The 13,594-nt window shown below is 41.5% G+C and overlaps 1 protein-coding gene across 5 annotated transcripts in view; it reads right to left on the reverse strand.

Moving 5' to 3' along the window:
• Positions 1–1,914: 1,914 nt before the first annotated feature.
• Positions 1,915–13,594, reverse strand: part of NKTR (natural killer cell triggering receptor) — a 39,949-nt gene continuing 28,269 nt past the window's right edge. For 3 of the 5 annotated variants that reach the window (XM_042816755.1, XM_042816754.1, XM_042816757.1), the window contains 6 exons: positions 11,013–11,158; positions 7,690–10,608; positions 7,353–7,448; positions 6,383–6,442; positions 5,779–5,877; positions 1,915–4,273 (listed from right to left, as the gene is read on the reverse strand). In XM_042816755.1, coding sequence (XP_042672689.1) covers positions 4,195–4,273; positions 5,779–5,877; positions 6,383–6,442; positions 7,353–7,448; positions 7,690–10,608; positions 11,013–11,158 — 3,399 coding nt within the window. In that variant the 3' untranslated portion in view covers positions 1,915–4,194. The remainder of the gene's footprint in view (positions 4,274–5,778; positions 5,878–6,382; positions 6,443–7,352; positions 7,449–7,689; positions 10,609–11,012; positions 11,159–13,594) is intronic. The other 2 variants (XM_042816759.1, XM_042816756.1) reach the window with 1 other exon arrangement.

Consider the following 13,594-nt stretch of genomic DNA (forward strand, 5'->3'; position numbering starts at 1 on the left):
CCCCATTCAACCTGGCCTTGAGCACCTCTAGGGATGGGGCAGCAGTGCCAGTGCCAACAGGGAGTCAGGAGGGCACTTCAGAGTGTAGGATGGAGTCAAGCAGACAGGGCCGGGCTCTGATCGTGCTCTCTCCCTTTCCCCAGGACCTTCCAAAGTCATTCTCGTGGCTTTCACCACTCAGCCCCCAGCTGAGATGAGAACAGGGGAGGAGCTCATCCTCGTCCGTAAGAGCACACACCACGACTTGGGTTGGGAAGCAAGGCCAGGGAACAGCCAGCCCCTTCCTGGCAGCAGTAGAAAATAAAAGGAAGGGATGTGGCAGCCTTAAGGGTGCATGCTTTGGGCCTCTGCTGCGATTGTGAAATGTTACTCTCCTATAAATGCATCGGTACGTATAGACAGAGATCTGTATCCCTACAGATCACAGGCCGATGCCGTGCAGCCCCATCCGCTTCGAGGGCCCTGTGGATGTTCACCAGTTCACAGCCGGGTCCCTTTAATTGCTGACACGATTTCTGACAGGCACACAGCTACAGCCGGGTGGAAAACCATTAGCTGCACAGCCGTATATACAAAACTTATTTATATGGATGTGAGGGAGGGGCGGAGCACGCAGAGCTTTATCTTGTCGTGATTTAAATCCCAGGCAGCGTTGGCTTTGGCAATTGCACCAGATGGATTGCAGAGTGCAGCTCAAGGTCATCTAAATACCACGCCGGGCTCCCGCCGGTAAGAGCCAGTGCAAAACACACCAAGCCAGCCACAGACATTTAATACACCGCCGGATACCCGGGGATCTTCAGAAAGAGCACTTGAAACGCTCCTTACCCTCGAGAGCAAGGACACAAATAACCCTTGTTTAAAAGCGATAAAGCAGCAGGAATGCAATCTCTCTGCGTGCAGATAGGGCAGGAGAGCTGCGCTGTAAAGGCACGCTTTGTGAGAACTGTTTGTTCATCTGATGGACACCTCATAGCTGGGCAGCTCAACTCTTCTTGCTCTGGAGAAGCTTCTTTTCCTGCTTTCTGTTTCCCCCCCCGGATCTCTTCTTGTAGTCCAGTAATGGCTACCTTGAATACGCTGCAAGTCTGAGGGCTTTTTAATACAAAAGCCTCCCCAGGAGGAAGCACAGCAGGCTGTCAGCTCCTCTGTTTTTACCAGTGCAGGCAGCGGGAGGGGATGGCCTGACCTCAGCTCAGCCCCACACATGCAGCAAGCAGCGCTTTGGGAGTGAGAGCAAGCGAGGTTCTGGAGCACCCCTCAACAGCAAGGAATCCCATGCCTGTGTCTTCTCAAAAGTGATGCTCATAAGCCTGTGCTTAGGCCAGGGTCCTCGGGTCACGTCAAGGATGGAAGCAAACAACTTCCCCTCATCCTCACCATAAGGAAATCCAGTTTGTAAAGACCAAGAATCAGCCCTTCTGTCAGGGCAACGCCAGCACATCCGACGAAATCCTTCTGGAACAGAAGGTCTGAAAGACTGACAGGTTTGTGTGCTGAGCCATCGCATCTGCTGGCTGCAAGCAATGTCACATCTCCAGTGTGCTACGGAAACGATGCGGGAACGCGTGCTGGGAGAGAATATTTAGCAAAGTGGTAAAACTCAGCACACAGATTTCCACACAGATCTGCTAAGTGGAGCTCTTCACAACGGAGAGGAACCTCTTATGTATCTTGAGGCAATGCTGAGACCTCACATCACCTGGAAATATCAAAATATTTGTTCCTCCTCTGACTGTTCAGTAAATGTCGAGCAGAGCCTCGTGGAGGAATCGTTCCTATGTAGGTCAGGAGAAGGAAAGGCAACTTGTAGCCTTGCAGCAGACAAGCGGATACCAAAACCGAAGCACTGTTATCATTTTCCCTGTTTCCCTTAAGCAGCAATGGATTTTTCCAGATGTAGAGAAAACAGCATTTTCAGATATGTACAAAAGTTTATTTTTATAAACAGCAACTACTTTTGAATAACAAAATTGCAAAAACAGACCAACATTAGAAAACCAGCTCAGTGGTGCATTTTCTATTTGGAGCACAAGTGAACGGAATTCACTAAGTAAAAATACTGCCCTCCAATTCCCTCACATCCCTCCCCCAACCATCGACCAGATGGAATTTCTTTATAAAGCTTCAATTCAAGATACGAAATACAGATATTGGTAACACTGCAGTAATTTTGGACTGACCACATTCCTATTTCTCTGCCCTTCCTTGGCTTTAATGATCAATGAATTCAGAATTGAAACGTGACAGAATCAGATTTTAGGGCAATTTTCTTGGAAGAAACGTTGAGTGGCAACGCTTATAATTGAATCTTTCGTTACAACGTCAGACCAGTAGTGCTATTTTCTGTGTAAGGGAAGTAACAAAGGATGTCAAACTATGCAACTGCAACAAACAACATCATGAGCAAGGAATTATTTCTTTCTGACTCTGAAATGGCTGCTGCTCCGTTAGAAAGAAATCTGCTAACATAATTATCCGAGAAACGCAATTCAACATTAAACACATTTATGAGAACCTTACAGACTACTGGTTTGGGAGGATTACGTGCACAATCTTTCATGGAGCTACAAGAGCAGGAAGTGTCTGAGCACAGAGCTTTGGGTCCTCCTGGAAAGGTGGGAAAGCGGAGAGACACAACCAGGCTCAGGAACCTGCGTACAGATATTCCTCAGCTGCTCACATGCAGCACATCCATCAGTCTTCAGACTTCCCTTCTGCTTTCACGTACCAAAGGCTAAAACTTGGGGTTCTCAACCAAAAATCCCGTATGAAATGATTACTTTTGATTTTCAAAGACGTTGAGTCTTGATTTAAAAAAAAAAAAATCATTTTCAATCTTTGAGAACATTGAAGAAAACTAAAGCATCTCAAGGGATTACAGAAAGTCAGTAATGAAAGTTATTGTAATACAACTGTACTCGTTAGCTCTGCTAAAGCTACATTAGTCTGTTTCTTCACTACAGACCCCATTTTTCAGGGTGTATTTTCTATTAAAAAAACCTGCTTCTTAGTATATAACTTTCTAGACACTGAAAAACATTACAAATGGTTTTATATCAGCTCAGAGTATTGCAAAAATTTATGCTCTTCAGCTTTATATTGTTTTCTTGTGAACCATTTAACTGCAACATGAAGTCATTTTTGGTATGGAAGGTTACTTTGAAAGTACTTTTCATGCTTTTTTCAGGCATACGAGCATTTCTGAAATCATACCACTTTGACAAGAGGTAATTCAGTGCCCACACACCGATATTCCTATGGCAAAGGGGACACATCTACAGACAGCTTATAAAGGAACCCTTATGGCTCCTTGAAAATCATCGTCAGTTAAGACTTTAAGAAGTGTCCTGATCAAATTCGTGATATCCTCAACCAACTGTTCACAACATTGGGCTTCAGAACGTGTTGAAGTATGCCTAGCACTGCAAGATGAATTGAAATGGGACTGCTTCAAAACACTTCTTTAGCCTCTGAAGAACACCCCTGTTTATCACCGAATTCGCTTTTAAATGCACAAGTGTGGCCAGGTTGGATGGTAGGATCAAAACTCACTCATCACACTCTTGCTCACAATTCTCTTGTGTGTAATCTCACCCTTCTGAGCGGATTTCTGCAGTATCACAGTACAGAAAGGATTAAGACAGAGTGGCAGTCTTTGTTTTCATCTCCTACCTGTTGTATGTATACCCTCCCATATATTGCAACAGTCAAACAAGACAGCGTGGAACCCATCTTCCAGCATTAAAAAAAGCATGTTAACAAACTAGAAATGGCAGCCTTGGTAAGAAGTCCGTCACAGTTTTTGAGTTGCTAGCATATATTTAATAGTAACAGGCAGAGAGCCCTGTTTATAAACATACCTCAGTAGCAACTGCTGCACTGAGAAAGCAGTGTCAGCAAACTCACTCACGTGTCTCTCATGGCTTGGAAAATCCGACTCAAGCAAATCAAACTTTTTTCTGTATTGTGAAGGTAGTGTTTGACATAAAACCAATCAGCTGGGCTTCGGCACATCTCTCCTTGTGGATACAATCAAGTGAGTTCAATGCTAAATGGTAAAGTTTCGGTTAGCTCAGCAAACACCCTTCAAAACTTCACTTGCAACGCCGTTCAAAACAGTTTTTGTTTTTCTTTCTAAATGCAACACTGATAAACTGATTTAATGTGGTTTCCATTGCCCAAGAAACGTTTTCAGCTGTATCTGCTGCTCTCACTGGGACTTCGGTTGTTGGAGTAACTGCGATCACTTTCGCTATCAGAGCCATAAGATCTACAAAGAAAAGATTGAAATGCCTCAAAATCGCATTCTGAATTTCCAACTCAAAATTGCGCCGCGTTAAAAAGATTGGCAAGAGATGCATGAGACAAGAGAACATACATTAGATCTTATGTCACAACTGGAATACACACTATGGGACACTCCATTAAAATAGTCATTAACTTCACATGATGAGAACCCAGCAAAAGTCAAGTCAACCTCTGTTTGTAGCCATAACATTTCTTCCTTTCTTCAGTACAGATGAAGGAAGCTGCCGCCCCCAAACAATTTGGATTTTGTTAACATTAATAGCTGTCTAAGCAGCACATTCTAACAAATATAGTTTTATTTCTCAACCGAGATGATCTTCTGTCCCTTTGCTTTAACGTATTGCAATTTGAAGCCTGGAGATGAGCCTGAAAAATCAGGCCCCACAGTAACAACAGGAGCATGTGAGCCACTGCAGGAGAGAAATAGATTAAAATGTTCTAGCTTATCCAAACCAAGAGTTCCAAGTTCAGCACCTGGCCAAGCACTCAGATTGTTTCAGATAAGCCACAGGACGTGTTCCATTTATACACTGTTCAAATTAAACAGAACAAACTTTTCTCACAAATTTTCTAGCCTCATGCCTGCAAGGAAAGCTGTGCTAGGGCAGGGCAGGCACAAGCAGCGTTTCTCTGAAGTTTCCAGACATCCTAAAACAATAATTTTGAAAGACTACTTTCACACTCATTAATCTCATTCATTTTCCTTCAAATACATGATGAAAGCCTGGGTGGCAGCAAAGTCCATTACAAGGTAATACAAAGTCATAGAAAAAAAACATGTAAGAGAAAAAAACATGTATGAAAAAAACAAATATGAGAACAGAAAAATGAAAATTTATAGTAGCCAGAGATCTGCCTGACTTACTGCTGACTAGTGAGGGAATTACTAAAAGGGATGGGATTAATCACTGCTGCACTCTATTCACTATATAAAGCTCAATTTCCAATCTTGATCGTGGTGCAATGTGCTCACTTACACCTATGGTAATTCCCCTGGTGTGAGTAGGATCATTTATCCTAAACGCTGACACAAAAAGCAAGCTGGGTTTACTGGTGAAATACTCTTTCGAAACACATTCTAGGAAGTTGAAGATTAATTCTGGATAGCACTAATTCTTCCACTTCCTTTGAACACTTTTTGTTTTTAAATCTACTTTCACAGTCTAGCCAAAAAGCATTCACCATCCAATGGAATTCTTTGCATACTAGGTAGCTTTTAATCCATGACAGGGCACCCAGTTTAAATCCTGAAAGCTAATTCACTGCAGGATTGAAATAAAACACCTAAGGGAAGGATTATAGAAATAAAATAATAAAAAAAAAGTGCTTATTTTGACCATACATGGCCATTTTTGCAATATATTTTATATTCTGGAAAAAAACTTTAGCTTTCATTAACTGAACTACATACCTTGTGATTTTTTTTGCATAAATGCAGGGTTAAAGCCATGCAAGTAAATAACATACCTGGATCTCCTGTCATAACTTCTAGATCTTCGATAGCTGTCGCTCCTTTTACTTCTACTTCGACTTCTGCTATAGTAACTATCATAGGTGTATGACCTACTTTAAAGGGAAAAGAAAGCCACTGTTGATTTATAGTCACAGGTCTAGAATGCCATTTGTGTTAAACACGTTTTAAAGACATTTACGTACAAAGAAATGAATTGCTGTATAGAAATTATTCTTGATAATTTCAACAAGAAAACAAGATAATACTAAGTTTTCATAGAAGTTTGATGTCAGAATTAAAACAGAACAAAAACAGTCAGAAATATAATCTCAAATTTTTGAATCTACAGTCCATGATGGAAGACAACTTGTTTTCAGAAGTATTAACAAACAAGTAACAGAATTATCCCAATTTATATTTCAAATTTCATTTTTCACCATTATTTATGACACCATTTGGTTATGTTCAAAGTGCCTCATTTACGCTGATTCTGCTTGGGCTGAGGCTGCTATCACAAGTTGAATCCTAAGTACTACAGACAAAGGGGTATTCTTACACTAAGATATTTTTATAGTAAGTACATTTATTTCAAAGTTGTCACAGAACTGCTATCCATACCTGGACCGACTGTGGTGACCATAAGAACTACTTCTGGATCGGCTTCTACTGTAGGTTCGACTAGAAACAAGCAAACAAAAAACACATTAAGGTAATCAGGAACGAGTGTAGAACAGGGCCCAACAAAGGCAGAGGGGAACACCATTTTCCAGAACTCCTTACCCATACTGCTGGACATTAAAGCAAACTGCTTCTCAATGACAGGAAATTTCAAAATACGACTACTCTAACCTGCACTTTTAAGAGGATGCAACAGATTGTATCACAAATGGCCGAGCCCACTTTCAACTTGTTCAGAGTTGGAAGCATCGAGAATTGGGGGCATAATTCACTGCTTTGTTAATATACCTCATTGAATCATATCATATATGAATATCATATCATATCATAATCATATATGAATATTCCCCTATATTCAGCACTAGTGAGGCCGCACCTCGAGTACTGTGTCCAGTTTTGGGCCCCTCACTGCAAGAAAGATATTGAGGCCCTGGAATGTGTTCAAAGGAGGGCAACAAAGCTGGTGAGGGGTCTGGAACACAGGCCATATGAGGAGAGGCTGAAGGAGCTGGGAATGTTCAGCCTGGAGAAGAGGAGGCTCAGGGGAGACCTCACTGCTCTCTATAACTTCCTGAAGGGAGGTTGTAGTGAGTTGGGGGTCGGCCTCTTCTCTTGTGTCATCAGTGATAGGACCAGGGGGAATGGCTTCAAGCTACGGCAGGGGAGATTCAGGCTGGACATGAGGAAGTATTACTTTTCAGAAAGGGTGGTCAGGCACTGGAATGGATGCCCAGGGAGGTGGTGGAGTCACCGAGCCTGGGGGTGTTCAAGGAAAGGCTGGATGTTGTGTTGAGGGACATGGTTTAGTGGGAGCTATTGGGAATAGGTGAACGGTTGGACTGGGTGATTTTTTAGGTCTTTTCCAACCTTGGTGATTCTATGATTCTCAGTCTCCATTAGAGAAGCTTACCTCCGACTCTTGTAACTGTGGTAAGAACTACTTCGGCTTCTCGACCGATCTCTGCTGTACCAGCCTCTACTTCTGCTTCTTGTATAGCTTCTCGACCTGCAAACAGCAAACACAACCTGAGACGATCACAAAGTGAAATATAACAAGTGAAAAGCAGAAGGAAACAAAAAGCAAAAGCGTTTAGAAGTTTACCTTTAAAACTAAATATATATTCCACACTCACTAAATTATAAGCACTTTTTAAAAGAAAAACTTCAGCTGAGGAAGAAAAGCACACCTCAGAATGCTGGAAACTTTCAAGTTATCGCGGTAGGCTGTGAACACGCAAACATTTTACCTGTAAGAATACGTAGAGCTTCGGGATCGGCTTCTTGAGTGACTGTACGATTCAGACCGCGTTCGGTGTCTCGATTTAGATTCAGATTTACTTCGAGACCTGCTGAGGCTCCTGGATGGACTGTTGTCATCTCTACTCGGAGATTCCTCCTCGCTGGAGCTTTCTTGGTTCCTTGGCCTTCGATTTAGTCGCGCTGTCTTCCTAACCTCGTCAAAAAGAGATCCAGGCCTTACTTTATTTTTAGCTTTTATTTCAATTCTCAAACCTGCTGGCTTAGCCTCCGGTGCTGCAGCCACGTTTTTCACTTCCGTGGCAGTACTAATTGTAGCTGGTTGCAGATTACCAACACCTTGCAAGGGCTTCCATTTATTATCAATTGAATTGCTTTGTGCATTTTCAGCAATTTCACTTTTCAAACTACAGTCTTTAGCATTAGATGCAGGAACAGAGTTATTCTCTTGCCTTCCTACTTCTTCTTTAATATTAATGAAGTCTGCAATGTTGTTTCCTGGTTTGACAGCATCTTGTTCGGAGGTCTGTAAATCTTTGTTTATACTAGCACCTAAACTCTGAGGTTTATCAGTGAGAATGACAGGAGACAAAGCGTCCACAACCACCTTCCCTGGTGAGTTACGGTCTGGAGTGCAAATCTCCATGTTGTCATCTGTCTGAATTACATCCAATCCATTCTGGTTGCTTTCTTCAGCATGCTCAGTCTCGTTATTGCAAGTAGTCACATTTATTCCTGAGTTTAATATACTGGTTGAAGTGTTAGGATTGATGCTATCGTTATTAAGTTTATTTCGATTCGGTGAGGCATTAGGAGTAGTATTTTTAACTAGCAGGTTTTCATCTGCACAGGGTTTTTCACCATTTCCTGTTTTGTCTTTGACCATTTCATCCTTTTCACAAGCTTCTTGTTTTTTATCCTTCACACCCTTGCTAAGCTGCTTTTCTTTGTCATCCTTGATAACTGGCTTTTCATTTATATCTTCTTCTTCTTCTTCACCAAACTCCAGTGGGGGTTGCCAGTGAAACACTTCTTTTCTTTTCTGAACTTTGTGTTTTTTCTCCTTTTTCCCTTTTGATTTTTCTTTCACTTTTTTGGAATGTGATTTTTTAAGAGCTTTTTTCGATTCGTGTTTGTGTTTTTTTGCCTTTCCTCTGGTATGCGTTGAGTTAGAACGAGAACTCTCAGATTCTGAAGATGGCAACTGTTTGCTTATTTTCCATGCACTATCAGAATCCAGAACGCCTTCTGAGGAATTGGATTTCGTTTTTCTCCTTTTGGTACCACTAAGTTCTGTATCAGATCCTGATGTGGCCTCTCCTTCCTCTTTATCGGACGAGGGTCTGGAATCTCCCCTACCACGATGAGCATCTCCCCGTTCCGAGTTTGACTCAGAGTCCCATTTACTACATGAGTAGGACTTTTGTTTACTTTTTGCACCACCTCTAGGTTGCTCAGAAGATTGCTCTTTAACTGCTTTCTTTTTTGAACGGTCACCATCCCATTCACACTTGGATTTCTCCTCCCCTCTCACAGAACGGAAGGTATTTTTATCCTGTTGCTGAGCATCTCCTTCTAACTGACAATGGCCTTCCTTTTCTTGGGCTCCCTTCACTTTACCAGAACGTTCGCTGTCAGTAGAGAAGTCTGAGGATGATAAACTGTCACTCTCTTTCACCCCTCGAGAAGACTCATCATAGTCCTTCGCATCCTTGTAAGGAAGGGTACTTTCAGAGCTTGTTTCTTGCCTCCCTTTAAGAGAACGCGTGTTCTGATCACCCGATGCAGATTTTCTTTTGCTTCTGTGTCTATCATCATCACTGAGGGAAAAATAAGACGTTGACTCACTGTATCCTGACCTGTCACTGCGGTATTTCAGTGATGGTGATCTGCCAGAAGAACGAGATTTCGTCCTTGAGCTAGACAGACTTCTAGATCTTGTGTAAGACCTTGAGTACGACCTGCTTCGAGAGGACCTGCTCCTCGATCTCTGCCAACTATCTGAGCTTTTGTCACTGCGGTATTTGGAATAGCCGCTTCGATCGCTGTCAGAACTCCCCTGTTGCTTTTGATACGAAGATGTGTTAGCCTCTTTCACAACTACTAAATTATAATTAGTTTGGGGGGGTATTAAATGGGTTGCTTTAGCTTTCATTTCTTGAATTCGCTCGTAAGATGGCTTCCATGGTTTTTGTCCGGGCTTCCACCTTGAAGGTGGAGGACTGTCACTTAAGGGTATTACAGGGAGGGTCTCTGGGACAACTGGTGGGATGACGACCTTGTCACTTGGTAGTATAACTGCTCTTACAGGGTCAGAAGGCTTGTTCAACTTACTTTCATTTAATCGTGCTGAAATATTTCGTGGAGAATTGGAAACAGTCTTTTGATGCCTAGGATTAGAACTTGATCTTGACCTACTTCGAGAACGCGATGATTTAGAGGCTGACCTTGATCTGGAACTTCTTTGGCAATAAGACCTTGACTTAGACCTAGATCTGGATCTGGACCTGGACCTGTAGTACGACCGACTCTCTCTGCTTGAGAAAGTTGATGAACTCTGGTCTTCCTTATCAGATTTAGACCAGTCTCTTCTGGAAGAATGTCTAGAAGACAACGAGGAGGAACGAGATTTCCTCTCATGATCACAGGACATTTTCTTCTTCCTGAATGAACGTGAGGATTCTACCTCTGATGAAGCTGATGCTTTCTTTTTTTTAGCTTGCTTGTGCTTCTTGAAATGCTTCTGCTTTTTAGACTTCTTTTTATGTTTCACTTTCTTTTTTCTGTGCTTTTTGTGGTGACTGGAGTACCTCACAGTACTCAGATCAGAGTAGCCATTATGTGACCAAGATCTTGATCTCCGTGATGCACTTCTTTCATCCCACCTGCTTGTACATGGGTCACTCAACCTTGAAAAAACAAGCAAGCACCACATTAAGTGAAAATTCTTTTAAAAACTTTGCCTTTCCCCTCCACCTCTGCCCCAAGGCAATTAATGAATGAACTGTAAAAATGCCTGCACTTGCTATCAGAAAACTGCATTCTGAATTGTTCCAACTGCACCAACAGAAAAAAGTTATTCTATGACATGAAGCCTTTTCAGCATGCATTCATCTGGTGTTACATCTCTGAACCTGAAAGGCTTTAAGAAAGATTCCATTTAAACGCAGAACGTTAGACATGGAGAGATGCCAAATACAGAGATATTTTTACAAATTCTATTTAGCCAAAAAAGAACAACACGGAACATCTACATAATCAATTGGTGTTAAAAAAAGAAAAAGACACTGTGTATTTGTATTAAGGCTCTTACTTATCGCCTTTACTCCACTTTTCTCCACTAGGTGGTCTGTATGTTCGTAATCTCTGCATTTCCTCTTTCCAGTGAGGAGGAGTCTCACTGCTCTCATCATCATCAGATTCAGAGCACGACCGTGATCGAGGTGGGGTGTGATATCGCTGCAAAGGCAAAGAAGAGTCACTCAAGAATATAGTTTCCTTTAAAGAAGAATGAACAATGCATAAGTGTATGGTGCCTCATACAGATTTCGCATGCATCTTCGTAACACCAACCAGACAATGCTATTCTCAAACTGTCACAAAGAACACAAATTACGAAGCCCTGACAAAAACATCCACTTTGGGCACCCATACATCCTACATGTGAGACCAGATTATGTAGCTAACTGTATTTTCATTCTCTGAAGGCAGCTCTCAAAGCTTGAGCAGGTGCTGGTTTGTTTTTTTTTTAAACATAAAAGGAAGAACTTAGGAAGAAGTCAAATCCCCTTTATGGAGCACCTTTTGGAGCATCGTAATTACTGCAGATAACCAAACAACTGTTTTCCCCCATGATGCTAAAGAACAGAGGTTTCACTTCAGTTAGGAGACACTAAATTTCTTCGAAGCATTAAGATGAGCTCTATTTCAAAAGTCACTGCTGTTCAGCCCTTCAGGAATGGGCAGTCAGGTTAAGCAAAAAATCCTTTTAAAAAGTGTAACGAAGCTTCATGCTCAAAAATTGTGCTTAGTCACAACACTCAAATGAGCAACAAGAGCTTCTCCTGCAGCAGCAGCAAAGCACTCATAACATTGCTAACTCATTATTTTCCATTACCCAGTAGGATGCACACTTAAGTAACTCATATGAGGAAATTAGATGCTCCTCAACTCAATTAACAAAGAAGAAAAACTTCTGGGCTTTACTCAATTATTTTGAACCACTGGTAAAACAGTACGTGGAAAAAAACCAAACAACAGTTTGTCTGCCAATATAAAAAGAGAAAGACATGTACTGATTTACATAGAATTCAGATAACTTCAGGCAGAACTCTCAAGCCTTTTTCTCTTCATGCAAGAAAACAAGGAGCATCTGTCATGGAGACCTGGAGATTCCCTACCCTTTCTTCTGAAGCAATGACTGCTTGAAAAAAAAAAAAAAAGGTGTTGTTCCCCCTTCAGAACCTAAGAGAATTCAAAACTACAAATGAGCACCTTGAGTAGTTGGCTGTAGAGAAAGCTAAATGAACTAGTAGAGGCTGCAGAAAACACGTTCCTCTACTGCTAGGCTTAAATTATTTCTGATATTAGTTATTATTTTCACTCTTACTTTTCCTGAGAGGATGCCAAAATTAGGAAAAACAAGACACAGGCACCTAAGTTCCCAGCAAAAGCCAATTCTACTCAGTGCTATGTTAGTTTTCCAGAAATCTCTGCTTACAGAAATATTTCAAAACACTGTATTTCAAAGGTTTCCTTTAATGGATATCACAAGAGTCAAATACAAATGAAAGTTGTCAGATGTATCAAGGACAACAGCTATCAGATTTAATGTCAAGGCTGGCAAATAAGGGAAGAAGAGGCACTCAGCTGCAGTCCAAACACTCCAGTACCTTGTTTCACCTTACAGCCATCAGCCAATAATTTTGAGGTTTAAAATCTTTGCTTCACAAGGATGCAAAGCTAAAAAGATATTCTTCAAATGCAGTGGCTGTGACAGAAGAAAAATCATGTTCAGGGAAGTCTTGGCTACGACCATCCTTGTGAAAAGTGTCTTCAGCTAGGTAGATTAATCATTATATACCTATATTTAAGGTCACCCACTGAAGGACCAACTGCACATTTAGGAAAGATGTTTTTATTTTCTCTCCCTTTTCTGTCGACTGAAAAACAACAGTGTTTTGGGCCTGTGATTTAGGTTATTAAAGAAGAGACAAGAAAACTTTTCTTAAGAACAGCAGCACTAATGCAAAAGCCTTGAGGTTACCAGAGCACTGAAGCAGAAAAAAAGTCAAATAATTAACAGTGACAGTCTTCACAGAGGAAGGTAGAAAAAAAATGGACCAAGTCTGTATACTTGTAAAAAAAAGCCTTCTCTACTAAAACTCACTTCTTGCCCATCAGTGTTACCTGTGAAACTACATGGATTTCATCTCAAGTAGCTGAGCAGATGAAATCTGACAAGCTACATTAAGTAGCTTAAAAAAAAGGAAAGAAACAAGAGATACACTTCAAATGTCAAAAAGCAGAACTAACAGTTGAAGTGGTCCTGCCAAACTTGCTAGCAATACTGTTGTTTCCCAACACTGTGTGCACAACCATCAGGACGTGCATCAGGAAGGGCTGTTCATGCATCAGACACTGTCAAAGTCTTTTGTTTGGTTCTCCTCCAGCCCCAGTGTTTCACAGACACAGTGAGGAAATGCAAGGGGATGAGAGCACAAGCTCACGTCACGTCTCATTGCTTCAGATCTTGTGGCTCAACTGGATGAATCTTTGCTGAATTAATGTCAGTCTTTGGAAATAAATAATTTTCTTTTGTTTGAAGCTTCCTTATGTTGGAAACCACTCGTGAGTGAGTATGCATTTGTTTTCCCAAACAGTGTTTATGCAAAA

Source organism: Centrocercus urophasianus, unplaced genomic scaffold (assembly GCF_019232065.1).
Source record: "Centrocercus urophasianus isolate 14NV4802_14NV808 unplaced genomic scaffold, USGS_Curo_1.0 seq_16, whole genome shotgun sequence".
NCBI classification, from domain to species: domain Eukaryota; kingdom Metazoa; phylum Chordata; class Aves; order Galliformes; family Phasianidae; genus Centrocercus; species Centrocercus urophasianus.